This window comes from Emys orbicularis, chromosome 6 (assembly GCF_028017835.1).
Source record: "Emys orbicularis isolate rEmyOrb1 chromosome 6, rEmyOrb1.hap1, whole genome shotgun sequence".
Classification (NCBI taxonomy): Eukaryota; Metazoa; Chordata; order Testudines; family Emydidae; genus Emys; species Emys orbicularis.
In genome coordinates, this window is record NC_088688.1 from 136,120,556 (window position 1) to 136,142,459 (window position 21,904).

The following is a 21,904-nucleotide window of genomic DNA, read 5'->3' on the forward strand; positions in this document are numbered from 1 at the left end:
ACATGTTGAGGAACATGAATATGTACACATGATTCCCACTCCAGAAACATACCAGGGTCTAGAATACCATCTTTATAAAAATGGTGTTGAAACTGTCCCCACAAATACTTAACCACCTACATCCATACCTATGTGACAGGGTTCATTGTTGCAAACCACCCCATCAAAGGGGGGCGTGTAGCCTATAGAATTAACCTGCTTGCTTGCATAAATATATGTTTTCTTAAACTATAAGAAAACACACACATATATATGTACATATTTGGTTTATTGCAATAGGTTTATAGATATATATTAAAGTAAGTTCGGCTGTAATGCAAGGGACCTACAGGCCATATCATGTATGTTGAGCCAAGGCAACGTTAGCATATCTATGTCTGGGACCTTTCACCCAGATAGCAAGTCAACACCCACACATGTCTAAGACCTTTCACCTAGATAGATAATGGTAAAAGGGCATAGGGGGTTTCCAAGTCTGTACCCTCAGACTTAACAGGTACACCGCAAGGAAAGAACTGGGAGAACAAAAATAATGTGTGTGTATGATTTAATGTCATTAATATGTATGTACATATTGATGACATGTACAAACATACTAGCCTATGGAGTAAGTGTACCCTAACATTTTTGTGGGTGAGGAATGAAGTTTGGGCATGGGAGGAAGGATTTCAGGCACCTGTGCCCTATAAAAGAGGTAACCCACCTTGCTAGAGGAATCTATCTATTCTTCAACTACTACTACTATTAGTAGGCTGTACTTGTTTTTCCTCAAACTTTCTAAGTTCCAAGGGGACTAGGCTAAAATTGGTTTCCTTAAGATTTTGTTCTTAGTTTTATTAGGTTTTAATTTTAAGTTTAAGTTAGTTAAGTAAACTCTAAGTTAGCTTTGATAGCTCTTAGCACTAGCTTCTTCTAAGCTTTGCACCTCTCATTCAATAATTGAGGAACCTGAACCGCCAGAGGCGAGGCTGGTCCAGGTTATCAAGGAAGGGTGTGAGTATATTAACCAAAGCTTTGTAGCATATAACACCATAATGACATATGTATCTTTTGAATAGCAATACCACCATTATAACTTTGTAACTCTGATTATTTTACCATTTAATTACTACTTCATTTACCTTAATAAAAAGTCTTTAAGGCTATATCTGTCTGTGTGTGAGCTTCCTGTCATACCCCCAAGGGTCCTTTGTCCCAAATCAGGCTCCACAGAATTACAAGAACTTTTATCTTCTGATCCTACAGACTGGTGAGTCTAAAACCCATACAATCCAAATTAATATTATTAACTTCCTAAATCAGGCAACAGGAGCCCCTTTGCATGGACACTGCTGACGCCATAGCCCCAGCCGCCGCATTCACTGTGTCAAGGGTGGCTTGTGGGGAATCCCTGACCACTGCCTTCCCATCCACCACAGCAACAATCTCCTGCCTTGACTCTTGGGGAAGCGAGTCTTTACATTTCAACATGAAGTGAAAGTCATATCTGCCCAGAGGTGCCTGTTGGCTGGAGCTGTGGAGCTATAGACCACTGGTAGAATACATTTTCCTACCAAAATGGTTTTGTTTTTTTGTCTTTTTACTTGGGGGTTGCCCCTTACAACCCTGGCCCTTCCCTCTCATTGGCTGCTGAGGCCACCAAGGATCCGGGAGGGGGATGGGAACATATGTACTCCTACCTTAGGGCAGAGACATAGTACTTCCTATCTGCCTTCCTTGATGTGGGGGGCAGTGAGGAAGGGGTCTACCACAGGGTTTTAACTGGACCCATGATGGCCTCATTGAGAGGCAGAGCTACCTTCAATGGGGCTGGGCCATTGCAGCCCAGATGTTGATCAGGCTGTTGGAGGTAGTTAAAAAGTCCTCCACTTTCAGCCCTAAGCTCGAGGCCACCTTCTTCCATAACTCCTGGTGAGCCTTGAAGTGTCCTGGGGCAGCGAAACACCCATCCCTGCCTCTTCTGGGGAGGAGGAGGCAGCCTGCACCAGCATGGGACTTTCCTCCTCTCCTTCTGCACCAACCGGATCCCATAGCTCCAGGTTCTGAGAGTTGGTAGCTGTATCAATATCGTAGTCCGGGTCAGCTGCTGTTCGGTGTGACAGAGGAATCCTTCTCTCAGACACCACTGAGTAGGGGCATCTATGCGGGGGCAGGCAGCGGAGGAAAACCCTAGGGGTTCCAAAAAAGAGATTACATCTGCATGGCCATTGCCCACTGGACCAGGTGATCGGAGGAACCCCAAGCCAAGGATCCACCATTGCATAGGGCTGATTGGTGGGATACTGGTACCAGGCCCTCGGCTGGGTGCAAGATTCAAACTCCAACTTGGATGATGAGTCATCTTGTGGGGACAAGGGGGGTATGGTACCTGTCAGCTCCAAAGGACGGTGCTGAGGATCCAGGGATCGGTGCCGAGATGGGGAAGCCTGCTTTGAGATAAGTAAAGAGCAAGGGGCCTGGTACCAAACAGGAGCTCAGGGCAACATGCTCCCTTCTGTTCCCTACACTGCTGGCACCAATTGTTGTACTGCCGGCAATGGTGGTAGCAAACATGCCAACAAGTCCCTGCTGGTGCATCACTGCCCCTCAGGTGCCAGCAGCTGGTCAGGTGCTGAACTCAACAGAGCCTGTGAACAGGGTGGAGTCGACGGTATCGCCGGCGGAGCAGGGGCAGAGGAGTGGCCAGATACAGGTCACACTCCCCGATTGTCCATTCTTAGAGATGGGGAACCTCTCAGACAGCTGCTTCTTATGTTTCTTTCTTGTCACTGGTGATGGGGAACGGTGCCGAGAGTCCCATATGGACTCTCTCTGCAACAGCTCTTCATACCAACACTGAGGTACACAGTGCCAAGTTTGACTGGCTCGGCTCTGAAGAAGGTCTGAGCGCCACTTCCATCAGGAGGGACTTCAGCCTGGCCTCCCTGTCCTTTTTCATATGTGGACAGAACTGGTGGCAGAGCTGACAGAGATCCGCAATAGGAGTCTCACCCAAGCACTCCAGACAGCTCCAGTGCAGGTCGCTCAAAGGCAAGGGCTTGCCGCAGGAGGCTCTGGGTTTGAAGCCTGGAGACCGAGGCATAGAATATCAGGGTTGGAAGGGGCCTCAGGAGGTCATCTACTCCAACCCCCTGCTCAAAGCAGGACCTAATCCCAACTAAATCATCCCAGCCAGGGCTTTGTCAAGCCTGACCTTAAAAACCTCTAAGGAAGGAGATTCCACCACCTCCCTAGGTAACCCATTCCAGGGCTTCACCACCCTCCTAGTGAAAAAGTTTTTCCTAATATCCAATCTAAACCTCCCCCACTGCAACTTGAGACCGTTGCTCCTTGTTCTGTCATCTGCTACCACTGAGAACAGTCTAGATCCATCCTCTTTGGAACCCCCCCTCAGGTAGTTGAAAGCAGCTATCAAATCCCCCCTCATTCTTCTCTTCTGCAGACTAAACAATCCCAGTTCCCTCAGCCTCTCCTCATAAGTCATGCGCTCTAGCCCCCAATTATTTTTGTTGCCCTCCACTGGACTCTTTCCAATTTTTCCACATCCTTCTTGTAGTGTGGGGCCCAAAACTGGACACAGTACTCCAGGTGAGGCCTCACCAATGTCGAATAGAGGGGAACGATCACATCCCTCAATCTGCTGGCAATGCCCCTACTTATACAGCCCAAAATGCCGTTAGCCTTCTTGGCAACAAGGGCACACTGTTGACTCATATCCAGCTTCTCGTCCACTGTAACCCCTAGGTCCTTTTCTGCAGAACTGCTGCCTAGCCACTTGGTCCCTAGTCTGTAACAGTGAATGGGATTCTTCCGTCCTAAGTGCAGGACTCTGCACTTGTCCTTGTTGAACCTCATCAGGTTTCTTTTGGCCCAATCCTCTAATTTGTCTAGGTCCCTCTGTATCCTATCCCTACCCTCCAGCGTATCTACCACTCCTCCCAGTTTAGTGTCATCTGCAAACTTGCTGAGTGTGCAATCCACGCCATCCTCCAGTACATTAATGAAGATATTGAACAAAACCGGCCCCAGGACCGACCCTTGGGGGCACTCCGCTTGAAACCGGCTGCCAACTAGACATGGAGCCATTGATCACTACCCGTTGAGCCCGACAATCTAGCCAGCTTTCTATCTACCTTATAGTCCATTCATCCAGCCCATACTTCTTTAACTTGCTGGCAAGAATACTGTGGGAGACCGTATCAAAAGCTTTGCTAAAGTCAAGGAATAACACATCCACTGCTTTCCCCTCATCCACAGACCCAGTTATCTCCTCGTAGAAGGCAATTAGGTTAGTCAGGCATGACTTGCCCTTGGTAAATCCATGCTGACTGTTCCTGATCACTTTCCTCTCCTCTAACTGCTTCAGAATTGATTCCGTGAGGACCTGCTCCATGATTTTTCCAGGGACTGGGCATGCCCAGTTTCAGGAGCAGAAGAAACTTCGCTACGAGAGTCCAACTAACTATTTATACCAATCAACTAAAATCAAAAAGTGAGAAAACAACCAAGGGGAAAAGGGATGGAGTAACGAGAGAACCACTGAGAATCTGGAGAGGTGCGGGGCGGCTGGTCACAGAACACGCAGAGATCCCAAGCCAGCCGCCCAAGAAGAGTGGGCTGGGTCAGGCCTCCCCACCCACCCCTCTTCTCCTCCGTTCTGCACTCCACAGGGATGAGCAGGGTGGGGGCACCGATGGGGTCTCACAGGGACCACACCCCGAATTCCCCCATGTGCGTGTTGGGGGCAGACACAGCTAGAGAGGGGAACACTGTTGGTGGCCAAGATGCAGGACTCAGGACAGTCTCTGGCGAGCTGGCAGCCCTAGGACTGCAGGGGGGGGGTAAATGGGGGGAGGAGGGCAGGAGGGACAGTGGTTTGGGGAGAGGGTGGTGGGGACAGAACAGCAGCTCCCCAGCACAGGCTTAGGGGCAGGCAAGCGGAGCCCCTCTCTCAGCACTGGGGAGGCCGGTGTCTGTGTGAGCAGGTCAGGTTGGACAGGCTCAGCAGCAGGGGACCAATGGGCGAGACTAGTCAGGAGAGGGTTAAACTAGATACAGAGGGGGCGGGCTGGGGGGCAGACACTTGGCACCCTCTGCCCTGTCGCTTAGTCCTGGGGCAGGGCCGCCAGGAACCCAGGGTAGGACAGAAATTAGTTCTCATTGCTGCTGTCTCAGTGCTGGGAGCCAGGAGGGATTGGGGGAGGGGTACCAGGAAGGGCTGGGAACACTCCTGGGTGAGGACCAATGCGACAGGCCAGTACCACTGACATGGGGGAAATCAGGGATTTTCACTTGACAGTCTCCTGTCAGGAAGGGCAGAGCAATTACATCAGAGTCCCCCTCACCGGCCAGGGACAGTTCAGCAGTGCCAGGCACTGAACGCTTATGGATCATCACCGAGCTAAGTGAGACAGCCCAATCGGGGGCCTGGCCAGGGACTGAGCAGGAAGAACGGCTCTGTACACATCTATTGATAGCGTGCAGAGGAACCTGCCTGACCCCGGGGGACTCCAACCGGGGGACACGTGCTGGGGTTTGTGCTGCCAGGAGTAAGGAAGCCCGGGAGCCTCTGCACGTTGCAGGGGCTGATTATTTAACTAACTCTCCAGCCCAAGTCGATGTCAGACCCTCCTCCTGAGGAGTGAAGAGGAATCTGACCTTCGATCAACTCACTCTGGAAATAAGACAAAACGGACAATGAAGGAGGCTCACCGGTGAGCAGCTTCTCCCCAGGGCTGGGATGAATGCTGCACTGCCCACTTTTGTGACTTTACTGTGCATCTCATGATAGCGGGGGGGGGGGGTTGGTTATTAAATCGCCAGTTCCTGGACTCATGGGCTTAGAGGAGAGTCTCAGCTCTCTTTTTTTACAGCAGTAACTTCTAGTCCTTCTAGGAGCAGGGAAAACCCTGGAAATGTTTCCCCTAAAGGTTCAAACCAGAGGGCAAATAAGCTTCAATATTATTCCCAAAATACTCACGATATTTAAGCCAAACTCAGGATTTTGGGGGCCTGACTCATGATGTCTGAACACTTGGGGCTGTCGATATTGGGATTCCCCATCACTCAGTGTCTGGGAACTGAGACAAGACATCTCAGAGCCCTATTCTAGCTACAGGGTCTGACAGAGTCACTGTCATAGCCAGGAGGAACAAACCCTTCCATGCAGGAATCGCTGGGTATGATTCTCTGGCCTGGGTCACCAGGAGGCCAGACTAGCCGGGTCTGATGGGAACTTCTGGCTTTCACATCTCTGAGGGAAGTATGAGGGGTGGAGGGGTCCCCCAAAGGGCAGCAGAGGCAGCTGCAAGTGGGAGTCGTAGCAGAAATCTGGGGTGTTTGGGGAGGGGCAGTATGAGAGTCCCACTTTGGAGGGTGTCAAAAAATGACTTTTGCATGGACCCTCCATCCTGCAGCCCTTCCCCCCCCACGTTCACACTGACTCCAGCGAGAAAATGCTCCTGAGGGCTTTCCCCTCCCCCCATCTCCAACACGCATCCCTGTGTCCCTTCACCCTGTTTACATCAACCACATCCTCCCCCCATCTCCCTGCATCCCTAGGTCGGGTTGTGTCCTTCACTCACCCTCGCTCTGGTTGTAGAGCTGACCCAGAGCGTTCAGACTCGCGTTGTACCATTTCTGGAAGCGCCGTGCACGCCAGGTCCTCACGTGCCAGAACTCCGGATCCTCGTTCTGCGCCATCCACATTGGGCGGGGCTCTGCCCTCTGCATCTCGCTGGTGTAGATGTAGTTGACCTGATCATCAATGTACACAACACGTCTGAACCAGGGCAGCCCCGGGCCGGGCTCCGACACCACCGTGTCCAATATGCGCCTGGAGTGCAGGCCTGGGGGGGGGGGGGAGAGATTGGGGGAGGGGGAGTCAGACCCAACCAGACCCTGCCAGGGAGCCCCTGGCAATACACGAGAGGCGGCGCCAGCCCTCAGGAGCACTCCTGTGGGAGAGAGACCTGGGAAAGGGCTCACAGAACGGCCTGACCAGAGAGTAAAAGATGGTGGGGTAGAAGGAGAACGGGAGGAAGGGCTGGAGGGGGAGTGAGGAGGGAAAGGGGAGGGGAGGTACAGGGGGGCTGGAGCATGTGTGAGGAGTAAGGGAGCATATGGGGAGAGTGTATTGGGGTACAGGGGAGTGTGAGGAAGGAAAGGGGGCCCAGGAGGAGGGGCAGGGCTGGAGTGTGCTGTGGGGAAAAGGAAGGGGGTGTTATGGGAGAGGGTGGGGCAGGAGGACTGGGGGATAGGAGATGCAGGAGCTGGAGCTGGGGAAGGCAAGGTGGGCAGGGGGACGTGTCCAAGCTGCAGGTGGGAGCCAGGAAACTGGCTGTGCACACAATTTACTATAGTTTATTCAGAACATAAGAACGGCCACACTGGGTCAGACCAAAGGTCCATCTAGCCCAGTCTCCTGTTTTCCGACAGTGGCCAATGCCAGGTGACCCAGAGGGAATGAACAGAACAGGGAATCATCAAAGGATCCATCCCCTGTCACCCATTCCCAGCTTCTGGCAAACAGAGGCTAGGGACACCATCCCTGAACCATCGTGACTAATAGCCACTGATGAACCTATCCTCCATGAACTTAGCTAGTTCTTTTTTGAATCATGTTATAGTCTTGACCTTCACCACATCCTCTGGCAAGGAGTTCCACAGGTTGACTGTGTATTGTGTGCAGAAATACTTCTGTTTGTTTTAAACCTGCTGCCTATTAATTTCCTTGGGTGACCCCTAGTTCTTGTGTTACGTGAAGGGGTAAATAACACTTCGGTATTCACTTTCTCCATACCAGTCATGATGAAGAATATGGTTTTGTCATGGATATTTTTAGTAAAAGTCCTGGACAGGTCACGGGCAACAGAGAAAAACTCACGGAAGCCTGTGACCTATCCGTGACTTATACTAAAAATATCCATGCTACAGGTGGCAGGGGGACCCCACAGCTTCCGGCTGCCACGGGCTGAAGTCATGGAGTTTGCTGGAAGTCACAGATTCCGTGACTTTCGCAACCTCTGTGAAAAAAACATAGCCTTAGTCTTGGTTTTATAGACTTTCATCATAACCCCCTTAGTCGTCTCTTTTCCAAGCTGAAAAGTTCCAATCTTATTAATCTCTCCTCATGTAGCAGCCATTCCATACCCCTAATTATTTTTGTTGCCCTTTTCTGTACCTCTTCCAATTCCAATATATCTTTTTTCAGATGGGATGACTACATCTGCATACAGTATTCAAGAGGTGGGCGCACCATGGACTTATACAGAGGCAATATGATATTTTCTGTCTTATTATCAATCCCTGTCCTAATGATTCCCAACATTCTGTTAGCTTGTTTGATTTCCACTTCACATTGAAAAAACTAGGAGTTCTGTGGCAACTTAAAGACTAACACATTTATTTGAGCGTAAGCTTTCGTGTCTGCATCTGACCAAGTGGGTTCCAGCCCACGAAAGCTTAGGACCAAATAAATTTGTTAGTCTTTAAGGTGCCACAGGACTCCTCGTTGTTTTTGCTGAAACAAACTAACACGGCTACCGCTCTGAAACTGCACATTGAGTGCATGTTTTCAGAGAACTATCCACAATGACTCCAAGATCTCTCTTGAGTGGTAACAGCTAATTTAGACCCCATCACTTTATATGTATATTTGGGATTATGTTTTCCAATGTGCGTTACTTTGCATTTATCCACACTGAATTTCACCTGCCATTTTGTTGCCCAGTCACCCAGTTTTGCAAGATCATAGAATCATAGAAGATTAGGGTTTTTTGCTAGGCAGTCATTTCCCATTTTGTATGTGTGCAGCTCATTGTTCCTTCCTAAGTGGAATACTTTGCATTTGTCCTTATTGAATTTCATCATATATACTTCAGACCATTTCTCTAGTTTGTCCAGATAATTTTGTATTTTAATCCTATCCTCCAAAGCACTTGCAACCCCTCCTAGCTTGCTGTCATCCTCAAACTCTATAAGTCTATTCTCCATGCCATTATTTAAATCATTGATGAAGATATTGAACAGAACCGGACTCAGAACTGATCCCTGCAGGACCCCACTTGTTATGCCCTTCCAGCTTCACTGTGAACCATTGATAACTCCCCTCTGGTTTTCCAATCAGTTATGCGCCCACCTCATTGTAGCTCCCTCTAGGTTGTATTTCCCTAGTTTGTTTATGAGAAGGTCATGTGAAACAGTATCAAAAGCCTTACTGAAGTCAAGATATACCATGTCTATTGCCTGCCCCCTATCCACAAGGCTTGTTACCCTGTCAAAAAAAGCTATTAGATTGTTTTGACGTGATCTATGTTGACTGTTACTTATCACCTCATTATCTTCTAGGTGTTCACAAATTGATGGCTTATGATATTTTCTGTCTTATTATCTATCCCTTTCCTAATGGAGACACATCCTACCATAATCTAATCTCACAACTCTATGACTCCAAGGTCTTGTGAATGTTTTGGGTCAGCAGAGTTCCTCCTGCTTCTCTTTTATATTGGGAAAATACATGAACATTCAAGATTTGCCCCAGGATAGATATCAGGGTTTATCTTACTGAGAAAATCCATGTCCTGGTGGGTATACTGCATCTGATTCTGCAAGGATTGCATTCAATGGGGAGTCAAGGGCTTTAAGCACCTCTAAGTGTACTCATCGTTTCAGAGGATTAGACCTCAAATTTGTAAATTGTAGCAACAACATGGACTTGACTTATTCATGCTGTGGCTGCACCCCAGGTCCCCTGTAGGGATCGGGCCCCCTGTTGTGCCAGTCACTGCACAGGCCCTGCCCCACAGAGTTCACAGGCTGATCCCCCATCCCCACAGATCCACAGGCAGGATCAGGGCCAAAGGGGATGGGGAAGGACGACAGCTCCCAAACAGCCTGATGCTGCAGAGACTGAACCCCTGATCCCTTCACTCATGTGAGCGTCCCACTGACATCAGACCCAGCTCAGGGGAGTTACACACGTCTGGGGGTCGGGGGGGGGGGTCAGGCTGATGCAGGCTGGTGACTTATTTGGTCCCATTAGTTCCTCAGTCTTTCAGGGGTTATTTAGTCTCAGATCCTGCAAACTCTCAGCGTGGACCCTCACTCACTCACAGCCCCCTGGAGCCTTCCCTCACCTCAGTAACGTGACACACAGCGTTTGCAGGATCGGGGCCTTGTTCCCTAGTTCCTAATGGTCAGTTACAGACCAGACCCCCCGTGCTGGGCGCTGGACGCACACAACAGGCACAGCCCTGCCCTGGCTTATGTATGAGCTGAAGAACAGACGGATTTAACGGGGACTGAGCTCTCCCCTTTTCTTCCCCTCAGCTCCTCTGGCTGCCGAACGCCCTGCGTCCCTCCTGCCGGCACCAGCCACTGTCCATTTCACTCCCCTTCTGTCACAATCAGACGGCCTGATCCGGCGAGCAGGGCTGCTGATGCTGCTCATCCCTGGCTAATTAATTGAAGAGTCAGTGGAGCAGAGGGACCGGACCGGGGTCTCCCACCTCCCGGGTGAAGGCGCCAACCACCCGGCTACAGAACCATTCTCACACCCCTGCTCTCTGGCCCAGTTCTAGTTCTCCCCAGAGGAATGGCTCCCACAGGAGCAATGGAGGGGGCCCCACAGCAGAGTGCCCCACAGCTCAGGGACTAGGGCACCCTGTGAGATGGCAGAGCCTTGCTCAAATCCTGTCTCCCCGGCAGGCAGAGGGGGCCTGGAACCAGGAGTCTCCCACACCACAGGTGATGCCCAAACCACTAGGCTCCTCCCACACTGTTGTGTGAGCTCGTGTGCGGGTCCGATCCAGCAAGCGGCCTGAGCACACCCACTGCATCGGGCCCCCAGACAAGTTAGGTGGAGGACACCTGTCGTCCCTCGGTCCATGCATCGCTCTGGGGCTCAGGCGTCCGGGCACAGGCCCAGAGGCAGGAACACAGATCCCGAGGGAACTATTACTGCACAAACAAAGGTGCCAAGTGAGTTCAGGCACCTACAGAGCTCAGCAGCAGCCGGGGGGGTGGGGTGGGGAGGGGGGACTCTGAACCCCAGGGAGGCTGATTCTTGGATCTGGCACCTTAGCCCCTTTACAACTCCAGCCCTTGGACACTGCAGTGACGGGAGCAACAGGGACATCATAGATCACAGTCTGATCCCGCTCCTGCCTCTCAGAGACCTGGCTCCCTCCCTCTGACACTGTCCCTGTAGCGACCTCTGCTCCCCACTCGCCTGCTGCTTCCAGCCCCTCCTCTCCCCTCCTCACTCCATCTCTTCTTTTGCACGGCCCTGCACCTAACTTCTCTCCACACTGCTGTCGTCTACCATCCACCCCGCTCCTCCCCTCAGTCACCCTCTCTGACCCCAACCCCGGCTCTCCCTTCCTTTCCTCAGCTTCCCACACTCGTCCTCAGTAACTTCAGCTTCCAAGTCGATGGCCCATCCGACCCTCTGCTCCCATCTCCTCACCCTCCCCTCTGCATTCACCCAGCTGCCCTGGGTCAGCTCCCCCACTCTCCAAAAGGGCCATGAACTTGACTTGGGTTCACCAAGCCCTGCTCTCTGAGCTCTCCAGTGCTGACTCCCCTGCTCTGACCATCACCGGGTCTTTCTCAGCATCACCCACCAATCACCTCTCCCCATGATTTGTAATGTGTGTGCCTCAGTTTCCCCTATGAGCTGCATGGTTAAAGAGGTGGGGGGAAAGGTTTTTTACTCTACAGAGATCCAGGTGTGACTGACGCCTGGCTGTCTGGGCCCCATGCCTATGGGGAGTGCCCAGACATTTGGAACCTAGCAACTAATGAGACCCATCCTCTGCAAGAAGCCCGGTTGTGACCAGCTGGAAAACAAAGGGCTGAGGAGGCCAGGAGACAATGTTTGCCAGGAACAAGAACAAAGGATGGGGACGGTGGGGGCCCTTGGAAGGAGTGGGCTTTTGGAAGGAGAAGAAGCATCTGGACTGGGACTAGAGAGAGAGCTCTGGGTTCTGGACTGACCCAGGTCTTTACTAAGACCTGGCCTCAGAAACAACTCTGACATCATAATCAAAAAGGCTGACAAAGGAGGTGCTGTTGTCATCATGAATAGGTTGGAATATGAACAAGAAGCTGCTAGGCAGCTCTCCAACACCACATTCTACAAGCCGTTACCCTCTGATGCCACTGAGGGTTACCTAAAGAAACTACACCATCTACTCAAGAAACTGCCTGAAAAAGCACATGAGCAAATCCGCACAGATACACCCCTAGAACCCCAACCAGGGGTATTCTATCTCCTACCCAAGATCCATTAACCTGGAAATCCTGGATGCCCCATCATCTCCTGAGAGAGGCATTGGCACCCTGACAGCAGGATTGTCTGTCTATGTAGACTCCCTCCTCAGGTCCTATGCTACCAGCACTCCTAGCTATCTTCGAGACACCACTGACTTCCTGAGGAAACTACAATCCATTAGTGATCTTCCTGAAAACACCATCCAGGCCACTATGGATGTAGAAGCGCTTTACACCAATATTCCACACAAAGATGGACTACAAGCCATCAGGAACAGTGTCCCTGATAATGTCACAGCAAACCTGGTGGCTGAACTTTGTGACTTTGTCCTCACCCACAACTATTTCACATTTGGGGACAATGTGCACCTTCAAGTCAGTGGCACCCGCATGGCCCCACAGTATGCCAACGTTTTTATGGCTGACTTAGAACAACGCTTCCTCAGCTCTTGTCCCCGAACGCTCCTACTCTACTCGCACTACATTGATGACATCTTCATCATCTGGACCCATGGAAAAGAAGCCCTTGAGGAATTCCACCATGATTTCAACAATTTCCATCCCACCATCAACCTCAGTCTGGACCAGTCCATACAAGAGATCCACTTCCTGGACACTACAGTACTAATAAACGATGGCCTCATAAACACCACCCTATACTGGAAACCTACTGACCGCTATACTTACCTACATGCCTCCAGCTTTCATCCAGACCACACCACTCGATCCATTGTCTACAGCCAAGCTCTACGATACAATCACATTTGCTCCAACCTCTCAGACAGAGACAAACACCTACAAGATCTCTATCAAGCGTTCTTACAACTACAATACCCACCTGCTGAAGTGAAAAAACAGATCGACAGAGCCAGACGAGTACCCAGAAGTCACCTACTACAGGAGAGGCCCAACAAAGAAAGTAACAGAACGCCACTAGCCATCACCTTCAGCCCCCAACTAAAACCTCTCCAGCGCATCATCAAGGATCTACAACCTTTCCTGAAGGACGATCCATCACTCTCACAGACCTTGGGAGACAGGCCAGTCCTTGCTTAGAGACAGCCCCCCAACCTGAAGTAAATACTCACCAGCAACCACACAACAAAAACACTAACCCAGGAACCTATCCTTCCAACAAAGCCCGATGCCAACTCTGTCCACATATCTATTCAAGGGACACCATCATAGGACCTAATCACATCAGCCATACCATCAGGGGCTCGTTCACCTGCACATCTACCAATGTGATATATGCCATCATGTGCCAGCAATGCCCTCTGCCATGTACAATGGACAAACCGGACAGTCTCTACGTAAAAGAATAAATGGACACAAATCAGACGTCAAGAATTATAACATTCAAAAACCAGTTGGAGAACACTTCAATCTCCCTGGCCACTCGATTACAGACCTAAAAGTCGCAATATTACAACAACAAAAACTTCAAAACCAGACTTCAATGAGAGACTACTGAATTGGAATTAATTTGCAAATTGGACACCATTAAATTAGCCTTGAACAAAGACTGAGAGTGGATGGGCCATTACACAAAGTAAAACTATTTGCCCATGCTTATTCCCCCCCCACACACACACACTACAGTTCCTCATATCTCCTTGTCAATTGCTGGAAATGGGCCATTTTCATTACCACAATGAACAGCTTTTTTTCTCTCCTGCTGATAAAAGCTCAACTTAACTGATCACTCTCTTTATACTGTGTATAGTAACACCCATTGTTTCATGTTCTGTGTGTGTGTGTGTCTATCTATCTATCTATTTAGATAGATAGATAGATAGATAGATAGATAGATAGATAGATAGATAGATAGATAGATAGATAGATAGATAGATAGATAGATAGATAGATCTTCCTACTGTATTTTCCACTACATGCATCCGATGAAGTGGGCTGTAGCCCACAAAAGTTTATGCTCTAATAAATGTGTTAGTCTCTAAGGTGCCACAAGTACTCCTGTTCTTTTTGTGGATACAGACTAACACGGCTGCTACTCTGAAACCAGGTCTTTACTGTAACTTTCCATTCTCTATGTTAACTAAAGATTTTCTATGCTGTGTTCCAGACACCCAGTAAACCCTCCTGTTTGTACAGCGCTGGCTGAGAGTCACCCCAGGGTCTGGAAGTCAGGAGCACATTGTTCCCTTTGGGGGTGCAGGTCTTCCCCAGGTGTCTGGTTCAGGTGGAGTCACTGAGGGGAGCTCATGGCAGGAAGCGGGGTGCTGAAGGCTCGTAAGTTTTGTCCCAGGAGGCGGTGAAGCCAAGCGGCTTACTCCAATGAGAGAGTGTGTCCCTAAGGGGGTTAAAGCTGTGTGACTGCCCCAGTCGGTCATGTGGATTTGTGACAATGAAACATAACCTTCCCTCTCCTCTCCCCTTCCCTTCCCTCCTTCAATTCCCACCTCCCTCTCCTTCACAGATGCCAACATTTCTCATCTGCTCTCCTCCTATGCCCTCCACTCACCCCACTGACTGCATCCCATCTCCTGATCTCCCTCACACCCACTCTCCTCCCTCCCTTACTCTTCTCTTTAACCTCTCACTCTCCTCAGGCTCTTTTCCCTCACAACACAAACACACTTTAGTGTCTTCCATCAGAAAGACTTTTGACTCCATTTGCCTCCCCAGCTACCGCCCCTTCTCCCTTTCATCTCTCAGCTCATTGAATGTGCCTCTGGAATCACTGTCTGGAGTTCCTGTCCTCCGGTTCCATCCTAGATCCTACCTACCTCGGCTTCCACACCTTGCGCTCCACAGAAATTGCTCCTGCCAAAGTCTGTAATGACTCTTCCTAGCTAACACTCAGGCCTTGTCTACACCCAGCCGCTAGTTCGGCGGCTGGGAATCGAAGTTCCGGGTTCGATTTATCGCGTCTGGTCTGGACGCGATAAATCGATCCCGGAAGCGCTCGCCATCGACTGCGGTACTCCAGCTCGGTGAGAGGAGTACCGCGGAGACAACGGGGAGCCTGCCTGCCGCGTGTGGACCGCGTCTGAACCGCGGTAAGTTCGAACTAAGGTATGTCGACTTCAGCTACGTTATTCACGTAGCTGAAGTTGCGTACCTTAGTTCGAAGTTGGGGGTTAGTGTAGACCAGGCCTTAGACTCAGCGCTCCATCCTCACCCTCCTTGATTTACCAGCCACCTCTGACACCATTTACCACACTTCTTAAAATCTTGTCCTCCTTGGCTTCCTTAACTCTGTCTCCTCTGACCTCTCTAATCACTCCTTCACCATGTTCATCAGAGGATCTTCCTCATCCCGCCTCCAGCCCTCTGTGGGGTTCTGTCCTTGGTCCCCTTCTCTTCTCCCGCTACACCTTATCTCTGGGCAAAGTCATCTGCAAACACAAATTCAACTACCATCTCTGTGCTGATGACTCACAGATCTACCTATCCACTCCAGACTTGTCTCTTTTTGCCCAAACTACAATCTTGACATCAGAGCGACAGGCCTTCTTGTGGCTGTCTCGTCATCAGCTCAAGCTCGATGTGGTTAAAACAGAGTTCCCAATCTTCCCCCCCCAAGACCTCCTTACTACCTCCTTTGTCAGTCACTGTGGATAACGCCACCATCCTGCCTGCCACTCAGCTCCGTAACCTGGGCAACATCTTTGACTCAGACCTCTCTCTAGGTCCTCACATCCAGGTTATGTCTAAATCTTGCTGACTCTTTCTGCAGAACCTCTCTAAGATGTGGCCTTTCCTGTCCAGCCCCACAGCAAAACTCTGCTCCAGGCTCTCAGCATCTCGTGTCTCGACTGCTGCAACATCCTTTTCTCTGGCCTTGACAAATGCAGGCTCATCCCGCTTAGATCCATTTGGAAGATGCTGAAAAGATCATTTCCTAGCCCATTGATCTGACCACGTCACCTCTCTCTTTGCCTCCCTCCACTGGCTCCTCCTTCTCCACTGCATCAAATATAAACTGCCTGATTTCAGCTGTGAGGCCCTTCACAGCCTAACCCCACGACCTGTCATCTCTCATTTGCTACCAAAATGTCGACTCCCTCCTCCGATCTGCACACGATTCCAGCCTCCATCACCCACTTTTTACATTTTCAGAAGAGCCCCTTTTTGTCCCATGTTGCCCCTCCTGCCTGGGAGGAGCTCCTGGTAAATGTCTGCAAAACTACCCCATCCTCCAAAACCCTCCTCAATGTCCTCCTTTGCCAGGGTGCCTAAAAACGTAGGTCATTGGTGCTCTGAGACCACAGCCTGTCACATTGGCCAGTGCTGTCTCCTTATAATCCCCCATCTGTCTACATCCATCTGTTGTCTACTGTCTTATACTCCGATGGGACCGTATTTTGTTTTGTATCTCTCCAGCACCTGGCACAGTGGGGTCCCGGACCAGGACTGAGGAACCTGGGTGCTGCCATAAACCAATACTAAATAACGATGATGACGATAGCAGGGCAGGTAGCTTTACTTTTTTAAATTGGCTTGCTCTTCCCACTAGAAATCCCCGTCCTGTTGGCCCTGTTTTTCGTGAAAGACTCTATGGTCAGTTGGAGAACTTGAGGGGTGGGTGACAGAGGCCGGGATCCTGTGCAGATCTGCGGTGGGAGTCGACATTTTGGTAGCAAATGAGAGATGACAGGTCAGGTGGGCAGGGCCAGCTCCAGGCACCAGCTTGCCAACCAGGTGCTTGGGGCGGCCACTCTGGAGAGGGGCGGCACATCCAGCTATTCGGCGGCAATTCGGCGGACGACCCCTCACTCTCGCTGGGAGCGAAGGACCTCCCGCCGAATTGCGGCCGCAGATGGCGATCGCGTTTGTTTTTTTGTTTTGGGGTTTTTTTTTGCCGCTTGGGGCGGCAAAAACCCAGGAGCCGGCCCTGCAGGTGGGGTTAGGCTGTGAAGGCCCCCCCCAACACCCAGCTCCCCCCCTCCCTGAATCCCCCGGCCCGGCTCCCCCCGACACCCAGCTCCCCCCTCCCCGCACCCCCCAGCCCGGTTGCCCCCCGACACCCAGCTCCCCCCTCCCTGTACCCCCCAGCCCGGCTACTCTCCCGACACCCAACTCTTCCCCCGGGGTGTTTCACCCCGATACTCACGGGAGTTGCCCCCCTGCAGGGCTACAGCCCCCAGCAGCAGCAGGCGCAGCGCCAGAGCCATCGCCGCCCCCCTCAGCGCGGCAGGACTCGGCCCATGGACCCGCTCTCGGCCGGTCACAGCCCGGCCCGGCCCCGGGAACTTCGCTGCGCGAAGCCAGCTCCCGAGTCCCCGCTACTCACCGTGCGAACCTCTGCGCTGCGGGGATTGGCTGAGAGGAGAACATCCCGCCAATAGCGACGCACAGACCCATCTTCATCCCCGGTCGCTGGGCAGAACCCGTCTGGGCAGGCTGCGGCGAAGGGGAAAGTGAAAGTCGGAGCGGGGGGGGGGGGGGCGTTTGGCGCCGCGGGGAACTTGGCCCCGGGGCTGCAATGGCCAGAGCAGCAGTTAAGGCCCAGCCCAGTGATGCTCTGCCCATAGCTGGGCCCTGCTCTGCAGGTGTCTCTGTGAGAGGGGGTCCCAAGGCCAGCCACCGCTCCCAGGGGCTGAAGTGGTTCCCATCACACACAGGGGTTACAGTTCGGGTCAGTGGCTCTCAGCCCCCTCACTACACACATTGCTCCCTGTACACCCCCGGCACCGTCAGCTCATCTACTCTGACCTCCCGCAGCACCCAGGCCTGAGACCTTCCCACGACTGCCAGTAACTTGTCTGTGACAGGAGGGACTTCAGCACTTTATGAACTTAGCCCTTCCCGCCACTCTCCCTTTGTGGTGAGTGATACCACAATAATCCCTGGCAGGGTCGGCCCACAACATTTTGGCACCTGAGGCGGGGAGCTCAAATGACGCCCCCCATGCCCCCTCGCTTGGGCCAAAACTTTGCAAGGTCTCAATTCTGCTTTCTTCCTGTTCTACTCCTCTCATGTTACTGCTCTGCTACCTACCCCAATAAAGGAGAACTAACAACTTGTTCAAAAATTTTAAGTAACACTTAACTTTCAAATGCCTGAACAGCAAATGTAACTTTTCTTGTCTGCATAGTAAACACTGGCATTTTTATCTGTTTGAATAATCAAAGTGGTGCTTTCCGTGCCGCCTTGGTTGCAAAGATTTGAACTATTTCCTGAAGGTTCACAGTCTGGGCCAGCTCATGCTCTATTGAGATGGTTGCAAGGCCAACCAGCCTCTCCTGTGTCATTGTGGATCGTAGATATGTTTTTTATTAACTTCAGCTTGGAGAAGCTGTGTTCTCCACTGGCAACTGTTACAGAAAGTGTTAGAAGTACACCTCTGGTCCCCGGAGGCCAAAAAATCTTACTGCATTATAGGTGAAACCACGTTATATCGAACTTACTTTGATCCGCCGGAATGCGCAGCCCCGCCCCCCCGGAGCGCTGCTTTACCACTTTATATCTGAATTCATGTTCTATCGGGCCGCGTTATATCGGAGTAGAGGTGTATGCACAGAGCAACAAAAGCATTTGGAAAGAGGGTGGTCATCTTATTTGTGCACATATATTCCAGAACAGCCTTTGGAGTTGATCCTGCTGAAATGTACCTTGAAAGGGCTTTTAGTTCATCACCTAAACCACTCGCATCAATATCGTGCATGTCATCACGTGTCAACACTGTCTCTAGTGCCCTGCATTGCTGGTGTAGATCTTCTTCAGGTATAGTGAGGAGTTTTGGAATATCATACAACATCCCAAATATACTGCTGTGTTACTTGAGCTGCATGAAAAATTCTTCAACTGACTGTATTGCACAATCTAGCACCTGGTTAAAGAATTCAACTTTGAATTGTTGTTTGGGGTCTCTTATGGGATTATCCCGTGCCTCATAATCAAAATGTCGTCTTCTTTGGTGACTCTTGTATTCTTGAATGGGTGGGGAAATAGCTTCAGTGTGAAGTTCCTCTGCCAACTTCTGTGCACTCTTCAGAACGTTTTGAAATCCCTCATCTGACCGGTAAGACTGTAGGTATGACGTTGCTTTGTCCAGTTGTTCCATTGCTCCAGATATAGAAACGTCAACACCTTGGAGTCTCTTGCTTGCAACATTTATTTCAAACAGTATGTCATGCCACAACACTAAGCCACACAGAAATTTGAAGTTATGTATGTTTCTGGTTATTCTATTTCCCTCTGCCACTGTTCTCCCACGAACAGTTCCTGTCATAGCATTATCCTCCATAATGGCAACTATGGCATCATCTAGCTTCCCAATATGGTGTTTGATAGGCTTTATTGCCTCCACTTGACTTTACCATCGTGTGGCACTCAGTGGTTTCAGTGTCAGAGAGGATGTTCCCAGATGTTGCTTCAAAATTTGCCATCAATGAATTGATGCAGAGAAAAATGCATAGAAGCTTTGAATTACATTAAAAAATTCAGCAGCCTCACTAGAAGCTGATGCTGCATCATTGACCACCAATGAATGAGAACTGCATGGGACAAAAAAAGCTCGAGGGTTTAACTTTCGGATCCATGTCTGCACTCCTCTGTTCTTTCCTCTTATGCTGGCACCGTTATCGTAGCCTTGACCTCTCATGTCAGCTATCACAATTCCCGTATCTTCCAGCTTTTTAAGAAGCACATTTGTCAAACCAGCTCCTATAGTATCATCAATGTCAATACATTCTAGAAAATGCTCTCTGACAGTCACCATTGCAGGGACATTATCACTAGGTTCTGTTCTTGTTACAAAACGCACCATTAAAGTCATTTGTTCCATATGGCTGATGTCAGATGTGCAGTCCAGAATAACAGTGTAATATCTTGCTGACTTCAGATCTGCCACAATCTTCTGTTTAACTTTTGTTGCCAGTAACTGTATGATCTCATTTTGAATTGTTTTTCCAAGTTAGTGGTGTGCGTACATTTCTTGGATGGTGACTCTTCTGAGATGCTCCTGGAGTACAGCATCAAACTCAGCCATCAGCTCCACAATTTTAAGGAAGTTTCCATTGTTTGGCACATACAGCTGAGCTGAAGTGCCACGCCGTGCTAGGTTTTGGGTAGCAAGCATTCTCACAATGGCAATTAGCCTTTTCAGAACATTTTGCCAGTAAAGAGACTCTGATGCAATCTTCTCTTGATGCTGATCATCTATGGTGGCCTTTAACCTTAGTCTCATCTCAAGCTCTTTCCACCTATGGAATGCTCTCTGGTGATTTGCTGCTTTCTCATGGCATGCCAGATTTCTAGCCAGATTTTTCCAGTCCTTTGTTCCTGTAGAACCCAGTGTGGCTGGGACATTAGACTGGAAGAGTTTGCAACAAAAACAGTATGCAGCATTCTGGGTTTTTGAATACATAAGCCATGACCTCTCCACTTTGTCACCATTGGGGTTTTCACGCCAGTAATGTGTTGGATGGAAACTTCTATTTTCATTGTCTTTGTGGAACATGAAGTTTTTCACTTGCTGTGGCCCATGCAGTACAAGGAAGTCCCTCAGGCTACTGCTCAAGTGGGTCCACAGTCCTGGATCATCTAGACTTAAGGAACTAAACTCAGCAGCAGCTGTTTCTTGCGCCTCCACCACACTCTTCTCTGATCTACACTTTTCTTCAGGAATGTGCATGGTTACATCCATTTGAGATGGAGATAAGGATGCTGCAATAGCTGCCAGGTCACCTGCACTCTGACTAACTGGAAGATCAGGCATCTCCTCACCACTCACATCCTCACTGGGGCCGGAAGGCTCAGCGTGAACATTTGTGTCTATGTATCTCAGGAGAGCTCCTTCCTGCTTAGATAGAAAAGCTTCCTTTGCTTTCTTTCTTTTTCTGAATGCTGCCCCAGAGGGGTGTTTTCTTCTTTCACTCATGACTGCGGTTCTGTGCCAGCTATAGTGGCTCTCAACACGCAATTGAAGGGGACAAATAAGCAGGCTGGTATCAGGGCCTCAGTGAGGGAAGATATCAGCGTCTTAAGGGCCTAACTGGCTCCTAGTACTTCCTGTTCTCCTCAAGTGGGTTCAGGGAAGCAGCAGGAAACAGGAAGCTCCCTGAGAAGCTGGTGTGAATCAGTCCAGGCTCCTGGCGGTGCTAGAGAGGTACATAAGAGGCTCCTCCTCCTCTCTCTCCCTGCAGCTCCTGCTGCTTTCTGTTATTCCCTCTCACCTTTTCGCCTGCCTGCCTGTTATGTCTCTTGTGCCCTCCTTCCTCCAGCACAGCACTCCACCATCTCTGTGCATCTAGAGCAGAGAGAATACATATGCACCAGCAGCAGACACAATTTTCTACACTCTGGGTCCTAGTGGCGCCCCCCGCCTGCCCACAGTCTCGCACCTGAGGCGGCCACCTCAGTTCGCCTCATGGTAAGGCCAGCCCTGATCCCTGGCACTTCTACAGCATCACTGCCCCCAGTTTGTGGCTGGGGAGAGTGGCACAAAGAGAGGAAAGTGGTTTGCCATGGAAGCAGTAAATATAGGGATAGAACCCAGGAGTCCTGGCTCCGAGCCCCCTGCACTAACCCACTAGACCCTGTTAGCCAATCGGGCTCGTTTCCCCCTGGAGCTTGTTCAATTACCCCCAAGGAGGCACGGAGACAAGGATACGGGCACCAAGTCTTTATTTTCGATCAACTGAACGGGTGCTCTATCGTGGCC

The 21,904-nt window shown here is 50.4% G+C and overlaps 1 protein-coding gene across 2 annotated transcripts in view; it reads right to left on the reverse strand.

Moving 5' to 3' along the window:
• The window catches only part of LOC135880348 (class I histocompatibility antigen, F10 alpha chain-like), a 70,237-nt gene extending 52,689 nt beyond the window's left edge, over positions 1–17,548 (reverse strand). Inside the window, exons 1-2 of one of the 2 annotated variants that reach the window (XM_065406615.1) lie at positions 17,531–17,548; positions 6,585–6,848 (exon numbers count right to left, since the gene is read on the reverse strand). In XM_065406615.1, the coding sequence (XP_065262687.1) occupies positions 6,585–6,732 (148 nt within the window). In that variant the 5' untranslated portion in view covers positions 6,733–6,848; positions 17,531–17,548. Of the gene's footprint in view, positions 1–6,584; positions 6,849–17,350; positions 17,446–17,530 lie in introns of those variants that run through there. The other variant, XM_065406614.1, reaches the window with a different exon arrangement.
• Positions 17,549–21,904: the final 4,356 nt, after the last annotated feature.